The sequence below is a fragment of the Micropterus dolomieu genome, linkage group LG12, assembly GCF_021292245.1.
Source record: "Micropterus dolomieu isolate WLL.071019.BEF.003 ecotype Adirondacks linkage group LG12, ASM2129224v1, whole genome shotgun sequence".
NCBI lineage: Eukaryota > Metazoa > Chordata > Actinopteri > Centrarchiformes > Centrarchidae > Micropterus > Micropterus dolomieu.
Genome location: NC_060161.1, coordinates 27,876,963 through 27,900,278, shown reverse-complemented (window position 1 = coordinate 27,900,278; position 23,316 = coordinate 27,876,963). Strand labels below are relative to the sequence as shown.

At 39.2% G+C, this 23,316-nt stretch overlaps 1 protein-coding gene across 1 annotated transcript in view; it reads left to right on the top strand.

Moving 5' to 3' along the window:
* Positions 1-7,070: 7,070 nt before the first annotated feature.
* arhgap36 (Rho GTPase activating protein 36) overlaps positions 7,071-23,316 on the top strand; it is a 53,439-nt gene continuing 37,193 nt past the window's right edge. The window contains exons 1-2 of the mRNA XM_046064908.1: positions 7,071-7,272; positions 22,177-22,333. Coding sequence (XP_045920864.1) covers positions 22,198-22,333 — 136 coding nt within the window. The 5' untranslated portion in view covers positions 7,071-7,272; positions 22,177-22,197. The remainder of the gene's footprint in view (positions 7,273-22,176; positions 22,334-23,316) is intronic.

The window sequence follows — 23,316 nt, the reverse complement described above, 5'->3', positions numbered from 1 at the left end:
AAATAAAATGTTATCTGATGAGATTGAAGTCATAATATTTTAACAATCTACCTGCCCCTCTGCTGTGCATTACACTGCCTTATTGCTCCTATTTCCCCTTTAGACCGCCTGACAGACGCGCCAGTCTAGGACTGTACACGATGTAAGGAGCCCACTGCTCTTCATCAAAGGTAGAAAACCGAAACTGAAAACACTTTTGATCAGACAGAAATATCACCACAAATCCACATAAATGTCAACTTCAGCTCCTCTGATAAAGTGCAGATCACAGCCGCTTCAGAGGGAATTAAGCATCCTGGAGCAGAGAGACAGTCAAACAGAGCAAAAATGTTTCTGAGCGAGGGGGACAGAGACAGCAAAAAGAGCGACAGGTGTCTGTGTTAGTGATGTGCCGATCGATCCTAAAGTATCCATATTTCTGATACCAACGTTTCCTGCTCTAGGATTGATACTCATATAAAAGGATCGATATCTAAACTCAGTCATTTGGAGTGAGTGGGCGTTTTATCATAAGTATCTTAAACTCGGTTGATAGGAACTTTTCCGCCTGTCAAAGTCATGCTTGCGATAAGGCTCTGTGACGGAGCTTCTTTGAAGTGAGCCGCTGCAACCCTTTACATTTCCCGCGATTGAATACTGACCCTGGCTGACTGTAAAAGCAGTCAGGTCTGGCTGTATTTTAGCTGTGAAGGTAATAGCTGTGTGTGATGTGTGTGCAAAGACAGTGAAATACTTTGGCAACACCGCAAACAGCTGGTCACGTGACGTGAACTTCAAACAAAATGTAACAATAATTTTGCGAGTAGCCTACGCTCTTTGAAGACCTGCAAGACAGGCTGGGGATTATTGCATATTAAAATGGAAAATATTTTTGTTACTGTTGTTGAGTAACATTCAGGGTTACAGTCAATACATGACCTGGCGCCGCCGACATATTGAACCCTTGCCGTGTACTCGCTGTCACAGCAGCAAACAACAGAGTAGAAAATAAGAGAAGAGGATGTTTTGAGAAGGGTGGAAGTGGTGATGATCATGATGATGGGGGTGGACATGAATGTCCTGTTTAGAGAAGAGAGAGAGAGACCAAGAAAGTGACTCGTTATTGATATGCTGGCTGGAATCTTGTTTCCTCTGTCGGCGTTGGCATTTCCTCTTCTCCTTTTCCCCAATCCTCTGGGAAACGGAGAGAGAAAAATACACCAAGTGATGATGGAATAGGCATACAGTAACATGGTGACATTTTAGCAAGAGGGATGGGGTGGTAGAGGAAGAGAGAAATAAGAGCCATAATAAGGGGGATCAGTGAAGAAAGAAAGGTGAATTGCGTAAGTCTATCAATGAAAGTTATAAAAAGACATCCGTCAATTCCTCATTATTAACAAGGTGACAAAAACAAAACTGCGAATGCCGCCATCCCGTATCCAGGTTCACATCACATCATGGATAGTAGAGATGTCTTTCGACAACTCAGGCCAGTAGTTGATTGCAATGGTGAGGGTTCAAAATACTGTGCAGTAAAAATATTTCACTATTTCTATTAAATTTGAGGTTTCCCACTGCGGACTGTCAGGTGGTAGTTCCCTCTGGCTGGATGAAGTCTGACGCTCCGCCTTGATCCATGATGATAGAGAAATAAAGAGATTAATGTCAATAAAGCATGCTGTCAATATTTTAGAAATGTTACAAATCATGCTTAGGGGAGCTGATGTCTTATTAAGGGGAGCTAAGCTCCCCTGTAGTTTGCACCTTGCCTAAAGGAATAGAGAGCTGTACAGTTTGGCTATGTCTGTAATAGGTTTTGTCTTTCCCCTGGAAGGACAGTGTCGTTGCTGTTGGTCAGCCTTCACTAAAGTTGAATTTAATGCACAAGTTCCATGTGGATTAAATTTGCTGTTGAGTGAATTAAATTATTGCATCAATTTCTTTCATATGAACTAAACTCAAAAGTGCTGGTGTGACCATAAAGTCCTCAGCACTTTAAAAGAAACAGCCAAATCATATGTCTGATTGGACAAAATACTATCAGACATTATATCTCCTTCACCTCTGATATTAACTTATCCTATTGGACTGTAATTTAGAAGCCAATAACACCTTATCTCCTAACCTCTTTATGCACCCGACTGTCTACTGATAGACAAGGACTTTGTGACCTGCGGAAAAAAACATGAAGGTGAATTAGTAACATCTTATTATATATTAACAGCATATTATATATTAATTATGCACTTTGAGCTATGTGACCATAAAATGATGTCCCAACTTTTGATTGGCCAAATAAATGATGAAATTAAATGTTTCTATTGTTAGTAACTTAACTGAGTGACCTGTTAGGCAGTTATCCTGCTGTAGTCAAACCAGAAGTGAACACTTACTCTTACCTTCATGTTTCTTATCTATTAATCATTTATTTCACAACATGTCTGAGCAGGAAAGTTCTGTGCATCTATTCTCTGTTATGGCTCACGTTTTGATGAATGAATCTTGTTGTACATAGTTCAGACTGTAGGTGGCGGTGTAGTCAATGATGTTCAACTTGCCCCCCTGACATGGACATCCTGGTTCAACAGTGTGTGTTACTGTGGGGTATGCTTTGCCTGTTAATCATCCATCCTGTTTTTCATGCAGACAGTCAGCACACACAAGTTTGAGGACATGAGACATGTACAGCCATATAGTGTCACTCGTGACCTTTTTAGACCTGGAAATGTATAGCGGCGTTACAGGAAGCGTGAAGGATCAAAGATGATGGCGAGAAGCCGGAAGAGATGAGAGGAGAATAAGCTGACACACACAACACGCACTCACCCACCGGAGAAAGATATGCATGAGATCAATGGAAAAAGACAGGCCAGGGGTCAAAGGTCAAGATTATTTCTACTGTAATAAGCACATTTGTGCATTATGCAATAGAAAGATGATTATTCATTGACTGGAGCCTTCTGTGGTGAAAGAAGGACTCAGATCTTATGTTGCTTTATAGGAGAGCCTTTCCTGATTGTAGTTGATTTTATTTGAAGTTTTACTTTTTTTTGCTTTTATCGTGTATCTTGCTTTATATGTGTTTTATAGTCTTTGCACTTGTGAAAGCACTTTGTAAGTTGGTTTTGAAAAGTTCTCCTATAAATTAAGATTATTATTACTTTAGTAAAAGTGTAACAGTGTAAAAATACTGTCATGCATGTGTATAAGAAGAAAAAATATAAGAAAATGCATTCGTATTATTAAAGTATTAAAAGTAAAAGTTTTCGTTTTGCAGAATAGCCCATTTCAGATTTAAGATATATTATTTATAATCTCTATTATTACTGGATTATGATTGAGACATTATTCTAGTTCTGCACAGGAAATTAATCAGCTAAAATCAACCAGTGTAAACAAGTTAGTCCTGGAAATGGATTTCAACAAGTTTCTATCAGGATTCACTTCTCTGTGTGTTTCGTGGAGAGCACAGCTTTAACCAGAAAACATTTTGACATCAAATATCCATAAGCCGTTTAGATAGAAGTATCGGTCTGTGTGTTGCAGTATGACCTTCACAACTACACTAAATTAATGTTTTCATGAAGGCTAAAAGGGGATGCAAGTTTGCTTAACCTGTCATGTTAAATGTTACGAATATATCTTCCTTTCTTTTACAGTTTTACAATTTCTGTGTTGCTCTGCCCCTCCGTTTGTTTTTGTTTAGTCTTCATGCTCAGTGTCACTGCGCTGTCTTCAGCCCATGTTTATTTGTAATACTTCCCCTGTGAGGCAACTATGATCTTTTTATCTCTCTTTATTGCTGCCTACCCTTATTAGGTAATCAGGTCATGAAATATGAACTCTGCCGGGGTTAACACAAAAGGTCAAAGGTCGCGGAGTCATCCTTTTCAACTGCTGCTGTTTTGGGCCCCACAGCTGGAGTGCTGACAGACATTTTCCAGGCTCACTTCCACACAAACACAAATTACAAGCTGCAATTTTCCTGTTGAATTGTTGATTTACATGGAAACACAAACTCAGTCGAATCTTGGTGCTGATAACCTGAGTATGTCCAAACTATTAATTATTAATCTCACACAAGTGCCTCAAGTAAATAATGTGTGTGGAATAATGATATGGAACAGCCTTATATAAAATATCACGGTGTCTAAAACAAGACGGGCTTTTAAAGTTGCGTCAGGGTTTCTCCATAGTGCAAGATGACAGCTGGAGCTCTAGGGAGCTGTTTTTCATTTTTCTGCTCATTGTTTTGGCTATACAGCGCACAACTTTACTGTTTATTACACTGTCAGCTCTCATCAGCGTCATTTTCAGTTCTGAGCGAAAATGTCACAGCTGGTGCAACCAAGGTAACCCAAATGTAGACACCCTGAGGCAGAGCTGATGCAGTTCAGTGATTCATTTAAACATGATGAGGAACACAGGCTTAAGGGATGGTGAAGAAGGCAACGGTCAAAGAAGTAAGTGGAAATGGGCTGGTTAAGAACTGCAGGGTTAATGAGGGAGAGTGGAAATAGGTGGGTAAATGAGTGGGGCAGTCGGGTCATGTGAAAAGGAGTCAGGAGTTGGTGGGGGAAACCAAAAACAGAACTAAAAGGAGAGCAAATATTAGAATTACTTTCATAAGAACAACTGCTTGCTAACAAGTTTACCTTTTTCATAGCCCTTTTTTATAAATTGATAATCAAGCGTGAAACCTCTGGGTCTGAAAGGGGAAACCTTACACCTGCATACTTTTTAATGGCCAGCCAGGGGGCAACTCCTCTGGTTGCAAAAAGAAGTCCGACTGTATGTAAGCTTACTTCTCCTCTGATTTATTTCCTCAGTAAACGCTTTCCTAATGAGTTTATGGTCTAAGTTGCTAGTTTCAAGTCTCCTTCAATACAGCATGATGTTTATTTAGTAAATTATGGTCCCATTTAGAGGAAAATGGATCATAAAGCAGTGTATGCTTTAAGGCGTGGCTACCTACTGACAAGTCGGGTCAACCTGTCAATGCGAATCCCTCCCCTGCTCCCCCCTTGTCCAAATATGGTCACTTCTGGTTCCAAGATGGCGACGGCCAATATGCCAAACTCGAGGCTTCAAAACGGTAGTCTATAAACCAGTGAATGACATCATGGTGGCTATGTCCACTTCTTTTATACAGTCTTGTGATGAGTCAGATATTTTATTTACAGCTTATTCAACTGCCCCAAGGTCGGCACAAAATATCAGTCAATGCTGCTTTAAAGTTGTATTTTAGAATTTGGATTTGTGTTAGTTTGCACTGGTGTAATTCGAGATTGAAATATTTCTATACTCTTATGGGTTATGCATTTAGTCTGTTTTAGTTTTTTAACACCTTTGGACCATGGTGGGGGTAAAAGTGTTATCCCTTGGACTTAACTTCACCTTAACAGATGTCCGAGAGATTGAGGCTCTGAACCGAGGAATCCAGTTGTTATTAACATTAAAATCAGGCTGGAGGACTGGGTCAGATCTGGGCTCAAGCAGCTTTAAAAGTAGAACATCCTGATAGTAGCTCTAGAAAAGATCACACCACTCAAAGCAGCATTACTTTTTTATTGTGTTTTTAAAGAGGAGAAAAGAAAAAGAGAAATGTTTAGTTTGAGGACACCTCCTGCTCTTCTTCCTGCTCTTCTTGCTCATCAGTTCTTCTCTTCCCATTTAACTATTTTCCCCCTCACGGTGTTGTTTTTCTCTGCCCATGCTCTGCTCGGTGTCCTTTTTATAGAGCTTTTAGCTGTTTTAATCCTCCTCCCACTCATTCTCTCCCTCCCTCCCTGCCTCTCAATCTCTTGCTTCTTCCCTCCTTTCCTTCATTCTCTTCCTCTATTCCCGCTTCCTCTCTCTCTAAACCTTCCTCCCTTCCTTCTTTACTTCGTTGTCAACCTCCCTTTCTGCTTCTACACCTTTCCCTTCTATCTTCTCTTTTTATACCTCCTTCTGTAACTTTCCTTCGTTGCCTCCTTTTCCCCACTTCATCTTTTTTTCTGCCTCCTTTTCTCCTTCCCTCTCTCCTTTTTCTACTCTTTAACTGCCTTTGTCCCTGAATTAGCTTCCTCCCTTCCTTTCTTACCTTTTTCTCTCGCTCACTTTCTCCCTCCACCTCCATCATGTATTAACTCCCTGTCTTATCTCACCTTACATCTCTTTATGCCCCTTCTTTCTTATTTTCTCACTTCCTAACTGCTATCTTCCCTTCTCCATTTACTAATTTTCTTCCTTACTTCAGACTTTTCCTCTTATTCTTCCTTCTTTTTTCTTTCTCTGCTTCCCTACTTTGTTTTAGTGGTCCCATCTTCCTTTTTGTTTTCCCTTATACCTTCTCCTGTCCCTTCTTTTATCATTTTCACCTACCTACCCGTACTACCCTTATTCTCACTTCCTGCTTACAATATCCTCTTTGTCCCTTCCTTTCTGAACTCTTTATTCCCCCTCCTTGCTGCCTACCTCTTCATCCTTTCAATACCTTGCTCCCTCTTTCTTTTATACCTCTTTCTTTCTGCTCCACATTTTTCACTTTCTACTTATCCTGTATTAGTTCATTACTATGCTCCCTACCTACTTATTTACTTCTGTACCCTCCTACCTTCCCATCCTACACCCTTTATATCCTGTATTAGCTCTTTGTCTTGCTCCCTTCCCCTCTTGCCTCCCTACGTCCTACTTTTCCTCTTATACCTACCTCTTCCCAGCTACCTGATGTGCCTGATGTCTCTTTCCTAACCTTTTTACTTCCTCCATACTTCCTCTTTTTACTCTCTTCCACATTGTATTTATTTTTTCTCTCCTTTCTTGCCATCCTTACTTTCCCTCATTCTCTCCCTCCTTCATTTCTTCTCCCATTTTTTTTTACCTCCTCTTGCTCCCTGCTTCCTTGTCCTCCTACCTCTGTCCTTCTCCAGTTCCTTCTTACTTTACTCTTCCTCAACCTCTTTCCTCATCCCTGTTTCCTCCTCCTTTACAACTTCCCCTCCTTTCTCTCCGCCCCTCTCTCTTGTGTTTATGTTCTCAGCCTGGAAGCTGTCAGTATGCGGCGCACCTCCTCCTCTTCTCTTAATCTAACTCAATTCTCAGCCCTCTCCAACCCCCCCGTCTCTCTCTCTCTTTCTCACTCGCTCGCTTACTTGCTTTAACTCAGAGCTGCCGGTGCTTTCATTCAGCTCAGTGCTGAGATGCATGTGTGTGTGTCTGACCAAAGTCTGGATAACCAGGGCTGAGAAATCTGCGAGGACCCATTGGAGGGGATTTTAATTAAGAGAAAGTGACACCCCAATACAGGTAGTGTGTGTGTGTGTGAGAGAGAGAGAGAGAGAGAAAGAAAGCAAGTGCACTTTGACATCTCAGATCTGTCTGTTGTGATTTTCATACTAACAACCTTTAATTATTTTTTATCAATGAAAAATGTTAATGTATAAAAGATTCAACTCAGGTTTTGTGTGTGTGTTTTAGACTGTATAGAAGAGATTGATGACACTAAATCCCAATGAATTTAATGCATCAACGATTTTGATTTTTACTTTTAAAGTTGCACAACTTTTGTTTGTCTTTTGGAAAACAACAGATGCTATTTATAAAACTCAAAAAACCCTGGGAGGTCTGTTAGCTAAAGTTAGGCAGGTCAACAACTTTGTAGACACTATTAATTCAGTCTTTTAAAAGATGACTCTTACACTCCTGAAATGGCACGTATGTCTCTTAAAGAGTTGTTTAAAAGAATTGTTTACAGATTGAAGAGAGTTTACACTAACTGAAAGTAGACTAGAATACCTACGAACATTTGTGACAAGTCAAAATTTTGTTTATTTAAGTTAAAAAAAGGGGATTTAAATTTAGTCACCTCTTATAATGTCAGTGTTTTTATTATAAAGTGTACATTAAAATGCACGCACAAGCAACAAAAGCACCCTTCACAAACATAAACAAGGTTTTGGCATCATCTTGCTAATCCACTTCTATTAGTATTCATCTACTGACCTAACTTTGAATTCCAGTAGTCCGACAGTAAAGAGTCTGTGGGATCTCTGAAAACTTGTGTGTGTGTGGGGGGGGGGGGGGGTAACATGCCAGTTTAGTCAGGACTGACACAATAGGGCTGCTGTGTCGATGCAAAACCTGTCTTTAGCGCTGCCAAGGGGCCTCTTAGTGCTGCCTGTCTGTTTATGTACGTGTGTGTGTTTGTGTGTGTGTGTGTGCTTTCTAGTCAGTGCTGGTGTGAATGGGTGAGGACCTTTGCATACTAATGCCTGCCAGGCTCAGTTGTGATGTGTTTCTGAGAGCATCCTAATGAGACCGGCCTCCGTTCCTGATTAATTTGATGAGAACACGATGTGGAGCTGAATAATGTGAAGATAATGTTCCTTCAGTAGAAAGAATCATGGCACCACAGCAAAAAGTGAGCACATTATTTATGTGAAATACTGAAATGTGTTTTTGGATGTGTGAGGGGGTGAGTAATTAACCTTGTTGTTTTTGCAGAGATGAGAGAACTTTTCAAATTAATACTTCTTAAACAGGAAAACATTTTCTGACAAGTTCAAAATTGAATTAGATCTTTCCTTTTTCTAGCCTCTCTGTAAATACAATATTTATAATGTGTTTGTACACGCCTTATTCATTTATACTTATTTCACAAATTTACACAAGACCAGAAAGCTCCTGAGTACCTTGATAGGACAAATGAAGCATAAGGGAGAAGGAGGTCATAGTTTATGCACTAGTGATTTATTTTTTCTCTAATACAGTGTTGCTAGAAAGAGCCAACTGTAAATTTATTGTAACTCACCAGCGACGCAGTGCAGCGTGAGGAGATGTAGGGAAGTGGGAAAACATGCTGTATGGATTATTGTACTGAAAAACCCATTCAAACAGGGAACATTACACTCAGTTTGACGTCCTACCAGGATATTTAGATTAGGTTTGGTAGATATCACTGTCTCCTTGAAAATAAAATTCAACATCAAGTATATTTTGAAACAAATGCATGCCACCAGAATTAGATTTATTAAACTTTTTAACATGTTTTTTAACATAAAGAGCACATTAATGAATGAATTAACCGGAAAGTCAAAGAATCTTGATACTCACGGACGCATGGTCAAGACCCATCGGTGTCAGTTTGTAACGCACTTGGGATCCTTATAGCATCATAGTTCAACGCATTGGGGGAAACCCTGTAGCGTCAGTTTTTGACGGTAAAGGTAGATATATAATATTTAACACAAAAGACTGATTAAGGAGGTGATTGGGGTGGAAGGAGGGCCTGAACCCCGACTTTGAACCAGGAGACAGAGGGTCCTGTGCAAAAGTCAACATGAAATATTTTTATTAAAGTTCTGCGAGTTACGTAAATTGCGTAAGTTACGCAAGTTAACTTACATGTTAACTGACCTATGTAGTTATTTTAACCAAAACCATGAGTACAAGTACTTTTTGTGCCTAAACCTAACCAAATTGCAACGTCTGACATCTTTAATAACGTGCCGTTTCAAAATGCCGATGTTTAGAAATGCTAGCGTTTTATTTTGAAAATCTAACAGGACGTTGGATATTTGTTGTTGCTAAGCGTTAAATGTCTAAAAATTACGCTAAAGGGGTACCCAGGGCATTAAAAAGCGATGCCAAAGGGCCTTGACCAAGCGTCAATATGTGATGAGTCGGGAGTGACAATGTGTTGCAACCTAAAAGTATCAGTAAAATGTTCACTGACAAGGTCTATCCTTTGTTTTATCGACAATATCCACTCATAGCAACTAAAGCGGGATTACCTTTTTATGCTTATCTTTATTAAGCACATAGTCAAAAGTGACAAGAAGCACGAGACAGGATGTGTTAACTTTACTGCCATTTAACTGAAACCATGATCTGTCTCCAACCTTAACCAAAGTGCTTTTATTGCCTAAACATTAACAACACTCCCAATGTGAACCTGCGTGTTGTGGCCCAACAGAACAGTTTTATTTTATGTAGAGTGTCATTGTGGAAGTCAGCCCACGCAGGATCTGGGAGGCCTCATGACAACCTTTTTTTTTTAATTTAATTATTTTTCAAGTCAGAGTTATGGCATTAGATTCATGAAATACAAATATCCAACTAACTAAAGTATTTTGAGGAAATACATAACGGTTTGGTTGTCAGCATTGTGACTAATGATCACATGATGTTACCCTTATTACAGTTGTCCTCACCAGCTGCTCTAATGTTGCCAAATATCACTGACTGTAGGAGTGTTAATGCATCAGTGTCATGTTGACCGTAAACACTGCTGCATCAGGAAAAAGCAAAAATAACATTTCCACAGAGTAATGAAAAAGCGCAGTTGTTATGTTAACATCAGTGGCAACAATTATAAATGCCCAGTAACTCAGAGGAAAATGAACTACCTCATCACCTCCTGCTAATAAATGAGAACGAGCAGTCGTATTAATCTCTGTCTCATTTGCAGTGTTTTGCCAAGAAGAGGGGGGCAGGATGAAAGGCTGAGGTTAATTAGGGAAAGCACATGAACAGGAGTGCACCCACGGGAGAGACGAATATACACAATCACATTAACAGCAGCCTGACGGAGAGGTGAGGGAGAGAGGAAGGCCGGGAAAGAAGAAGTAGAGGAAAAGGGGCGAGAGATTTAAAATGACCAAAGAGTGAGTGACATCTGGTGTAGGGGGAGAGAAGAGTGAAAGGCAGAGAAGCATCTGTTATCAGAGCATTTCTTTTACTTCAGGCAAGGGGTACGAAAACAGGCAAACCTTATGTGATCACACTTCTGTCTGCTGCGCCTGTAGCTCAAACACAAAGGTCTAACAACAGTGCAGGAATATGGACGTTTTAGCAGGTTCTGCTTTGTGTAGTATGTCCCTAACTTCTCCTGGCAATGTCTTTGTCCTGCTTGATCTTCACAGTTGAACTGCTTCTTTGCAAAACATTGACATGGTCTTACTAAAATGTGGTCCAAAATGCTGCTGCTGAGCTAACCAGGTACTCCCAACAGGTCTCATTGTAATAAGATCTGTGGACACCTTTTTAAAAGCAGCTCACAACCGTCCTGTACAGACTTGCCTTTGTTTAATTTATAATTATTTCTATTTGATGGTGTTTATTCTTCCTAAGTCCTCTTGTTTTTATGTTGGTTGCCGGATTTCCTTCTGTGACGTTCTGCTCTTGAAAGGTGCTACAGTACATAAATAAAGTTACTTTAATTTAGTTTCAGATCAAAAAGGTGTAACCATGTACTAAAAACAGTCATAGTTTCTCTTGCTATGCCTGTCAAGGTCTCTACTCCAGCACTTACGTAGTTTACGTTGGCAGAGTTACCACTCCATTGTCATCTCATAGTGCTTTTCATAAAAGAGCTGGTCTAGACCGTACTCTGTGATTTTATTTACAGAGACCCAACAATTCCCACCAAGAGCAAGCACTAGGCGACAGAGGCAAGGAAAAAACTTCCTTTTCAGAGGCAGAAACCTCGAGCAGAACCATGGCTCAGGGTGGGCTGGGGGACAGAGAGAGAGAGAGGGATGGGGGGGTGTAGGGAGCAGTCTACACAGTATACACACAGAGGTACGGAGGTAAAGGTAATGTTGCTATTGAATGAATGAATAATGGTACAGATATTTATAGTAATGTTTATGATTTATGATGTTTATGACTAGTAATAATAATTGTAGCAGAAGGTGACTCGCAACCACAGACTCCAGAGCCAGAAACACCTGCAGAAAGTGACAGGAGGAGAAAGGAGAGGGACGAGGAAGCACAAGACTACAGGAAAGGGAAGAAGTTAGGTTTCACGCACAAGAGAAAGCGTTGGATATTTTGACTGGTCTGAAGCTTTATGCCAGCACTGCTGTTGATATAGGTCTGCACTGAGCTGATTTTACCAGAAGTTTTTTGGATTATTACACTCTGAGCTAAATATAACTAGTTTAATGCCCTTGTAACTATTACATTTTTCCAAAAGGCAGAAGTGAACACCAGAGCTGTTTGACGCAGTTGCTCTATTAGCCCTTGTTTTTAAGTTTGAAAAAAGTCTTAATTTACCCCGAATTCATTGCACATTAGTCCTACTTAGGATAGCCAGCTTCAAAGACAGCTTCATGCAACAGATGAAATTAATCGTCTATCTGAACAAAGCCTGACTATTAGTTTGATCCAAGCCATCGTAAAAATCTACCTTTTGTGAAGTCTGCTGCTAATTTTATCAGCTATAGCTAGCTTGTTCACTTGGTTTGACAATTTACGCTGAGTTTTCAATGTGTAACGACATTTAAAAATGAGAACTCTGCAAAAGTGTCTTAAATATGCTTATGATTGACATGATCATGATCAGTGCTGTGTAATACTGAGACTAAAGCAAAGACACCATCCTCACCAGGGGCCTTTTTAGAAACCATTTGACTGCCTGACACATATACAAGCCATCCACCCATCCATCGTCAACCGCTTATCCTGCGTGTAGGGTCGCACATATACAAGCCATATAGTAAAATGATTTGCCTTTGCTTTAAGAGTGATAATCGTTAACTGCTTAGCTCATGTTACAAAAGTACAAATATTTTAACTATTGTTTATTTCTTTAATAATAAGTCTATCTCTGCATCTCTTGTGCCTGAACTTCTCTTTGCCTCAAGAGACCTTTGTGTATGGTTAGAGATGCTCAGCGTCAGTGTATGCTGAAGTCTCAAAATAACGCTAGTTTCTAGGAAAGAGGAAGCTAAGGTCCACTCTTGTGCTGTAAATTAAACTAAAACGTAACGCGTCCCTGACGACACATCTGTGTATCTAGCGCACATGAGGGGAGGTGTGAAAAAAGGTGTGATAAAGAGGGGAAGGTCAAGAGTTTTACTTTTTTAGTTTATATAATTTTTTAAGTAAGTATAAATTTTTAGTAAACTTTAAGACTTGTCTTCTGTAAGGACGTCTCATGTATGCATTCCCTGATGACACCAAGATAATAATTTTAATCAGAAAAGAAGGCACTATTCGCCTATACATCACCAGCCATTGTGAAAATGAAAGTACTCTCATTTTAAGATTAAAAGAACAGAAGGAATAATTTCTTTGTAAAAGATGTTGACAACCCACGATTGATGTCTTTTTGGCATCTTGTTTGTGATTTTCATTTGTGTGATGCATTTAAGAGAAGAGAGAGAGAGGAAATGCTCATTTTGTCTTGTTTTTTTTGAGACCTACTATATTTTTGGATTACATTCATCGGACATTAGAAAAGATTACCCAATCATAGTTTGTTGAATCTATATTATATGTTTTATTATCTGACTTGATATTTTTTTATTGTTAACTTGTGACTAGAGCAAAGGGCTGTTGCAACTACTGGCAGGAAGTGTACGCTACCTATAAAAAGAGAAGAAGGATGTGAGGTGAGAATGTAAGAACCAATCAATCTGATGGCTAAGTTCTGGCAGCCAATGAACGTTTGGAAAACGGGTGAGGTCCTTCCTGCGGATCAATTATTTAAGTTGCTGACCCTAGAGCTCAGAAGAGGAGAAAAAGGGGGGAACTTTTGGGGGCTTCTTTTTGTTGCATTTTTTAAAAAATAATTACATTTCTCTTTTGGTGGACATCAGAGAGAAACTGAAAGGCTTTTTTTCCTTCTTGTCTTTGTTTTTCTTCCCCCTTGTAGACTGGTAAGTTAGTATTCTTTTATGTTTACATCCACGCTGCCTACATTAACACACTCCATTACAGATAAACAGTAAACTGGCAGCATTTTTGGTAAAGAAACTCATTCCAGATTATGTTCAGTACTGACTAGGAATTTGACTAGGAAGCCCCACATTGGGTGCCATGTTCAATCAACTGGCCCACTGCAAGGAAAGCCCGCTCTCACGGGTCACCACTTTCCTGGATGCCTCTAGCGCATTATGACTCCTCTATGATACCTCTTAGGAAGAAAAGGCGACCCCTGCTAAAAAGAAAGTGGTGACCCGTGAGAGCGGGGTTTCTATTCAGTGGGCCAGTTGATTTAACAATATATAAGTAAAAGTTTCAGCAACACAAAGATTAAATTTAGTTGTTGGTTTGCAAATAAAGGAGAAAAGTCTTTGAGGATAGTGTTGTAGTACTCAAGACCCGTCTTAAGACCACTTTTTGATTCTTGGTCTCGTCTTGTACTCAACTGAGTTTGTACTCGGTCTTGTCTCGGTCTCGGGATTTAATTTCAAGACCAGTCAAGACCACAACTTCATCAATAAATTGCTTTTGCATTGTCTGATTTATTTGTTAATATCCTAATTTTGATTGGATGTAAAACGTATTTCTTCAAATGCAACCAATAACCCTAATTAAAAATATGTTGTTTAACAACTGTCACCCCTCCCTGTGATGGTCAGCATGGAAAAGGAGTGTTGAATATGGGAATGTGGATCTTTCAGATCAATTTGAGAAGTACCTATGATCTCGTTCCACATTTTATTGTGTGTCATGTAATGTGGGGAACCGGTCATGGTCTTGACTTGGTCTCAGCTCCTAAAATTCTGGGTTTGGGCGGTCTTGACTACAACACTATTTGAGGATGAGAACAACGTATGTCTTTGGCAAACATATCTCAGGTCACCCTCCCCAAATCAAAAGAGATTTGTCACCTGTAACTCGAGTTAACTTACAAGATGCTTATTTTTGGTCTTGGGAGTAACCCTCGGTACTGTGGTTCAGTGTACTGTGTGGTTTGTCTGTCATGTGGTTTGAATACTTTCGCTTTCTGGTTCCTGGTATTGACCACAGCCACAATTGGACAGAAAATCTAAAACAGGGAGATGGATCTTTACTCCAACTATTGAATCTACTCATACTAGAATGCTGACAGTAGTGGCAAAATGATTTCCAACTTTGGAGAACCACTTCAGTGTGGTCAAACATTTACCACATATCAAAGACATCACTGGTTTGTCATTTTTCTTTGAGTTTCAACATTTGGAATAAAATTCTTCACCACGAGTTATGTTTGGTTTTCCTCAATGTTAATAAACACCTTGTGTTTATGCTGCCGCAAACCACATGAAAAAAACTTGGTCTGCATTGGGCAAACATGCTGAGAACAATCAGATTAAATGTGTTTTATAGTCTTGGTATATCATTGTATTAAATCACAGCATTTCTCTGATTAGATTTTACATTTCTGAAATATTTTCGCCGCTATAAAGAACAAAAAACAGGAGCCAAACAAATCCAGTGTATCAGCAACAAAGTGACTTAGCATTTACTGATCCTTGGAACAACATCACATCAGCTGTGGGCACAGGGAATGTATACACAGGCATCACATGCCTTAGTGTAAATGATGCATTTTTTAATTTTATGTCTCCCGGTTCCCAGCCTTCTGATGAAGAGTCGGTCACGGTGGACGGCTGTAGAGGAGGTTGTACCAGCATCTGGTTCAAAAGTAGTTAAACCGACTTCGCTACAGATATGAGTTGGTCTGATTTGCATTTCATCCATCCTTCTTTGTTTGCATTTCAGTAATTAGTTTTGTGGTCAGGTCATTTTGAGATAAGACATGCTGGTATCCTGCGTTACTCTGTGTACAGTGAGCTAGCTAAAAACAAAGCGCAGTGAAAATGCGAGTCAACTCGTTTTTTCTGACTTATCAATTGAATCCTTGATGTGGAGGGGGCAGCCCGACACACAATACCTGAACAAAGTACTTTAGCAAAAAAAGGACAGTTATAACACTGTACAGCAAAGCACTGGGATTTTGACATGGCGACACACTCGGGTGTCACTAGATATAAGTTTTTTACATTGTGTTGTTCAACATCCTGTTTGCTCTTGTCTTTGGCGTACAGCTGCAGTGTGCTAAGCACTGTTATATGAATCTGCTGTTGGAATCTGCTGAAAATACTGCAGGTTTTGTATTGTCATCACGACTGTCCTGGAGTTGACCCTGCAGATAGTATATTTCAGTCCCTCCAGGATTTCACAGGCCTTTTTTGTGATTGTTGCGGTCTAAAATGGCTGATTCTTTCCTGAAGAATTGCGATGAAATCTGCAGTAATTTTGGGCATTTTCTGCAAAGGAATTGTGGGATTAAGTGAAAACTGTAAAGGTATTTGTTATAGTTCAGTTATTATACCGTCCCTCCAGGATTTTATGGGCCTAACCCTAACCCTGCATATTTAAACCAACTTACCTTATTTCTTTCTTGCAATTGAGCAGGATGCAACAGCCTGTGTCTCTGTGAGTTGTCTCATCTGACTTCCTCCATGAATTTCTGCCGCTCTGTGTGTCAATCACTATTTCCTTTATGTTCGACCACTATGCTGCTCATTTTGCAAAACAGTTTACCCCCGCTTTGGTAAAAAAGATGGATACTGTTATTCACGGTCCTTTTTTATTTGTCGGCAAATGTGAGCCATTGCTATCTCAAATGTCTGCTATTACTTGTTTGACATGACATGTTTTGTGGGAAATGGCGATAATAGGTCAAATTTGTGGAAAAGTTGCAGTGATTGGTCAAAATTGCAAGTCGCCCTGGATTCACAAGGATTTGTTGAATTTCTGTTATTAATAGTTGATTACAAAATCGCGAAATCCTGGAGGGACTGATATTTTAGAAAAAATGCACTTGAAGAGATAGAAACTGAAGGTAGACTTTAAGTTGCTGTGCAATAACACATACTGTATGTGAACTGTGAGGAATGTTTTATTTTGAGACATAAATATGCACATCTGTTGTAAAGAGAGAAAGAAAAACGCACGAGATAATGTATAGGTTTACTTTCTCTAAACAGATCCTAAATGTCAGTCTTAACTTTGGCCTTTACCCTTTCCCATAGTATTGTTTTTCATTCAACCATCTTTACTTTAAGACATAGTATGTCACCCGTTTTAGAAAAAAATAGACACGGCCTCACCAACATGTGGGAAACTTTCACCCACTTTCACCACAGTGTGATTGTCTGGTTACGTATAGCATTAAGGCCAAAGCAATTTTCTCAAATCACGCTGTGCTCTGTTTGGGCTGAGGCCACCTCAATTATAGACATGAGACAGTCACAATATGTGGAAGTGTACGTATACAGAGGAGACAACATGCACAGCAGGATGAGAGCACGCTTGAGGCTGATTGCTTACAAAAGACTGATTATATAAAGGCATGTGTGGTCAGTCATCGTCGTTCCTTTGAAGGGAGAGCATGTCAATTTTAAAAGAAGAAATAACACAATGGTTGTCTTACAAATGAAAAGCTGATTATGTGAGCATAACATTTTTTTGCAGCTATGGGCTTACTTGGTCTGGTCTAGAGCAATAGCTTATAGCCTTATATGGATATTGCTGTGTTACTTATATTGAGTTTGCTGGCTGTTTCACAACACAAGCGGCTGAACAGATTTTTACATGTGATTCTCATTGTCTGTAAAGGTTCAGTCAGGGCTCGGTGCCAAAGGCAGGAAGCAGAGAGCTACAGAAAGAGTACAATTTCTGACTCCAGGTACTGTATGAAGGGTTGAGAGATCTTGTAGGCAGGTTATTAGGAAACATGGTGTATAATAGTTAAATTCTTCGGAAATGTCAGGCATTTTCTAAAGTTTTCACTTACTACCCTTATTTCACAATTAGATATATTTAAAGACAATTACCGTAATTCATAATTTAAAAACAATTGTTTTCAGAGTTTGGTGACTGAACTTCAACTTATGTTGTTAACTTATGTATGTCACACACTCCCAAAAAAACGTTCATGCCCCCCAACCGAAGAAGAAAGTGGCTGAGATTACTTTTTATCAATCATTAATAATACAGCCACACTTGTTTCTTTTGGTTACCACATGATGTGGGCACTGCCATCTCAGGGTTGGAGCCCAGTAATCAGACTACAGTAGTGTTGATGTTACTGATTAGATGGGCCAGACTCTTTCTCATCAAAACAATTTCAATACCTCACCTCCCATCTTAATTGCTGCACATATTACAATCCTTCTGGCCAGTAACGTTACAGTCGCTGAGCTACTGGCTGTACTATGGTATAACTACCTTTCTCGGGGCAGCTGTCAATCACAGCTGTAAGTCATGATGCAAACCCCCCGTTTTTATAGCATCAAATAACTAATTAAAACCAAACTTGAATGCTTACTACCTAAAATGACAGAAACCATCTTTGGGAAAAATGTATTTGCCGTGTACATGGATCTTTTAGTTTGGCCCATGACCAATCCGCTAACATGAAGGGGAAGGGGATTATGACCTATACTGCAGCCAGCTGTCATGGGGCGATAGAGATTACTTGGTTTCACTTTAAAGGCGCTGTCATGTCAAGCCTGTCCTCACCAGAAAAACGGCCGTAGGCTATATGCTGATTATGCTGCAGCTCATGAAAACCCATATTTATGTTCTTTGTTAGGCCGCGTGACCTACGTTACGTACTGAAAGTCCGATACACTTGTTGCTGGACTGGTACTGGTTTTGGGACACTTGACAATTTGTCATTTAGGTATGAGGACGTGTTTGTCATGTGGTCGATCTTAATACACTGTCTATGGTTTTAGGTTGGAGATATCCATCTTATTCAACTATCTGGCAGTATTTCTCATCTTGAGTGAAGCATTCAAAACCAAGTCTCCCATGTTTTGTTTTTTTGATGGCTGCACAATTCCAACAAATAAAAATGTTGTTGTTTCATTTCCTCCAAAATTCTAATTGACATATTTGGTTTCTTTACAAACATATGGATTGTAACTTTTAATATAAGGTTAAGCGGATAACCATATAAAATACAATTAATTGCTAAATATTAAACCAGTGGTTTCCATCCATCTTGGCTTATGACCTCTGACAAAAAAGAAGTGTCTATATGGGGCTCATGTTTCAGATGTCTGCAAGTTGTTTCGCCAAGGAGACATTTCCTTTCTAAACTTCCCACATGGTTTTTATTTAAATAATTGTTGTTGTTGAGATGAATGCTAGTAAACAATAGTAATTAACTTAATAAACCAGAACAAATATCCCACTGGCCCACGAAAGCATTACAGGTTTGAATGTCTTAAACACTGAACAGCTTGTCTAAGAATGTGGAAGTAAATATCTAACTTTCACAATGAGTGCAGTCCCTCTGTGTATCAGGCACAAGCTCTGTGTTGTGAAGATTTAGATTGATTTAGGGAAGGATGGGTTGATTTGAGCCTGCGGGGAAGTTGACAAAGACAAAACTGGTCATGTGACCACACATTTCTAAAGAGTCATCTATTTTATTCACCCTGTGATTGAGCGAGGCCCATGGAATAAGTGGTAAGCACATGTTTTGTTGTTCAATGTGATTTATTTATTTTCATGGAGTCATAATTCTCGTGTCTGAACAGTTATAGACAAGTTTGAAAACATCTCACACACGTGTTAGTGCTTAAGGAAGTTACAATATGAGGCTAAGCTGTTGGTGTGACGTTCGCTCTAAACTGCTGGATGTTAAAATGGCACTGGTTAGGTAATGATGTCCCTGACCCCCTTGTGGCTCCACTTATTCTCTCCCTAGGATCATCTCAGGCAAGTTAAACCAACAAAACACTTTTTTTTGGAAAGTCTTATTTTTAAAAGTGGTTTTAGATTTTTAGATCCAAAGTGTTTTTTCCCAGGAATGCATCACACCCTTAAATATGTGTACATATTTTAGTTGGAGACATCGCTTTAAAGACACCAACTAAAAACTGTCTCACCCCGATCTCCATTACAAACTTTTATGCAAAATTCCTCAGACTTAATGCTCATGTTTCCTCAGTGGGTATACAAACAAACCACACAAGTGTTAAAAACATGTTGTCTGATTGGGTGAACCGGTTGTGAAACAAGGGCCTCAGATCTGGAGTGTGTTTATCTGGTTCTTGTTAACACGCTGCATCCCTCCATCAAACACGCTGCCTCTGCTCTCTCACTCTTTCACTTCAGCAAATTCATTTCACTTTCTTTCCTCAGTTTCTCCATCCTGTTATTCATCATTCACTCAGTCTGTCATTCTCCCTGTTACCATTGTGTTTACTCAATCACTGGTGGAGGAAGAATTTGGATCCTTTTAATTAAGCAAAGGTACCACACTGTAAAAGTAATGTGCTTCAAGTAAAATCTTGCATGAAAAATGTTACTTGAAGCATTGAAAATAAAAGTACTATCCAGTTATATATTATATAATTAGATTATTATTACTCATGCATTCATGTAAATCATGATTTTACTGCTGTTGTTGTTGAGGTGAAGCTCATTTAGTACTGTTTTGTATCGGATTATTTGTAACTATAATAACTATGGATGAATCTGCTGATTATTTTCTCCCTGAATTGATTGTTTGGTTTGTCACAATCTAAAGCCCAAAGTGACACCTGCCCAATATTTGCTTTGTCCAACAAACATTATTAAAAATAAATCTAAATTATTGAAACAATTCAGAGTAAATTAGTAAATTAGCAAATCAGCATATGAGTGAAGCTGGAACCATGAAATGTTTTTGCATGAAAAATGAGATTGAAAGAGGAAGAAGATTATCAAAATAGTCATCAAATGACTAATGGATTAATCAACTAATCATTCCAGCTTTGTATAAACTGTTTGGTAGTTTCATTTATCACAAAACATAATATTTTACAAGCTTTTCAGATGCACAAATGTGTAAAGTAACTAAAGCTGTCAGATAAATATATGGAAGTAAAAAGTACAGTAGGAATGAAGGACGTCAAATATGTACTTACTTGTACGTACAATCCTTGAGTAAATAGTAAAGTGCTTAGTTACATCCCCCAGTGGTCTCAGTCTAGCTGAAGTTCAGCCAGGAGCTGGTATGACTTAATGCCTTCAGACATTTGGTCCATTTGTAACCTCAGATATAAAGTGTGTGTGTGGCTGCACCTAAAATAAACTTATGATCGTTTAGAGATTAAAAACAGAAGGCTCTCCTTGTGGGAAGCCAGATCACAGCAGAAAGAAAAGGAGATGCCACATATAGTCTCTCAAACATTATTAGCATGGAGCTCAGACTATTTAAGCATCTCTACTGTGCAAATAAATTTATCCACCCAAGTTGCAAGAATAAAGAATTCTTTTAATGGAAGTTGCTGATGAAAACATCTGCTGACCGCTGAAAGAAAAAAACCTTCCACGTGTCCACTGGGGAATATTTGAAAATGTTCTTTGGGACTAACAATAGTCCTTTTCTATTTATCTGTCAGTGACAGCTTTTTAGTGAGTGATAACTCAAGACCCCAGAGACATGCAGTAAACAACGGAGCATGGGAGTGTGTGTATATATGTATATGTGTACAGTGGTGGAAAAAGTATTCAGATCCTTTACTTTGTTGGAAGTAGTAATACCACACTGTGAAAATACTCCAGTAAAAGTCCTGCATTGAAATGTAATGTAAAGATAATGTAAAGTACATAAGCATTATCAGCAAAATGTACTGTAAAAAGTATCAGAAAGTAAAAGTTCTCATAATGCTGAAAAATGTGCCCTCTGAGTGTTTTATTGTATCATCATTATTATTATTACTGACGCATTCATGTCTAATTAATAATTTGCTTTAGGTGATTTAAACTATTTTATGTACTGTTTAATATATTTTAAAATAATAATCATCTTGTAAAACATGATCCATTGTTGTCGTTTTATAAGATGATAATATACTGCGGGAAACCCTATCTGACGGGGAACAGACTTCAAGAGGTGACAGCAGCAGTGTTAGTTCAACATAACCAACTCTTTTCTTATAAAATTCCTTATAAATGTGTTTGAGCCCAGCGCAGGGCTGTGCTGGAGGGAACCCCGCTGCCTTTCCAAATCTGTTTAGTTACTGTTGGCGAACTTCTGCTGCAGCTGACTATCTGAGATCGAGTGCTGTGGGAATTTGGCAGGCAGTCGTTTCTTGCAACAATCTACCAAGTAAAATGATCGTCTTGGTAAAGAATGACAGTAAAGATAAAAGTAGGGACAGGGTTATCTAACCTGTGAGTCACTGAATCTTCTAGGCTTTTGCCTTTTAAAAACTTGATGGTTGGTTGATAATGTTCACTGATTACAGCCAGAAGAGGTTTCCATTTAGTCTTCAGGAGCAGAAAATTAGTTGTAAAGAGATAAAAGTATGTGGTGATTGTGATTAATGGTCTGTGCTGCCATAGGTCCTACTTGATCCTAAATCTACCTTTTTGATCATTACATTCTTTCCCCACTAACCCCCCCCTCTCTCTCTCTCTCGACAGGGGGACCACACGTGGGCGACCATGTTGGGTCAGAGTGTGCGGTTACAGCCGGTGCCCATCCAAAGTCTGTCAGAGCTGGAGCGAGCCAGGTTACAGGAAGTCGCCTTGTACCACCTGGAAGAGAGGGACCTGGAATTCAAGATCAGCATCCCAAAAGGTACGGAGATTGCTATTACAGCATGTTTTATTCAAATAAATACAAATTGTATAGTTGAAGCATATCAAGGTTTATCATTCTGTTTGTTGATTTGGATGGACCCAAACTCACGTTTAAAGGAGCTGTTTGACATTTAGGGACTTTTTAGCTGTCTTGCCAAGAGTTAAATGAGAAGATTCATACCACTCCTATGTTAGTATGTTAAATTAGAGCTGGGACTCGATTAGTGTAGCATACAGAGTGGAAGCAGAGGGAAACAGCTAGCTTGGCCCCACCAACCAGCACCTCTAAAGCTCACTATTTAAAGGGATAGTTAGTAATGTAATCCATTACACTTTTTGTTAAATTCAGCAAATATTTCCTCACGTTTTGCTGGCTCTCTGTTTTGTGTGTGCTCTAAAAAAAATCTGTTTTTTGTACACAGTCCTGGCTCTGTAAATGGAAAACAAAGGTGGGGACCTTTCCCACAACCTTGTTTCAGCCAATCAGCAACAGGTGGCGTTAGTGCTTGTACTTGAAGTGATGGGGGGAGGGAGGTAGTGGAAGAGAGAGTTCAATACATCGGCACATTTGAAAGTGACTCCAGGCACTGTGAACACTGTGAGATGGCCGAGAAACAGCCAAAGAGGAAAAGGTCTGAAGAGTATAAACAGAGAAGAACGTTGTATGACCAGGCAAGGACAAAGGCGTTTCGACTCTGGAGGTATTTGTTTGTCAGTTGAGTTCAAATATCAACAATCCTTCTGCAGATCCACTGACCATCCCTTTAACATGTTGTATCTTGTTTGATCCGTACAAAAACAACAATTTGTAGTTTTTCAGGGTTCATTTGCTGGATGTATTTCACTGTGCCCAGGAAAAAGTTTTTTTTAAATCCCCCTTAAAACCACACATTGTTGTTTTTCCATTTCTGTTTTTGTTGAGGATTAAACAAATGAGTAATGTGTTATTTAGGTACGGCGATTTTGCACATGTATGTAACA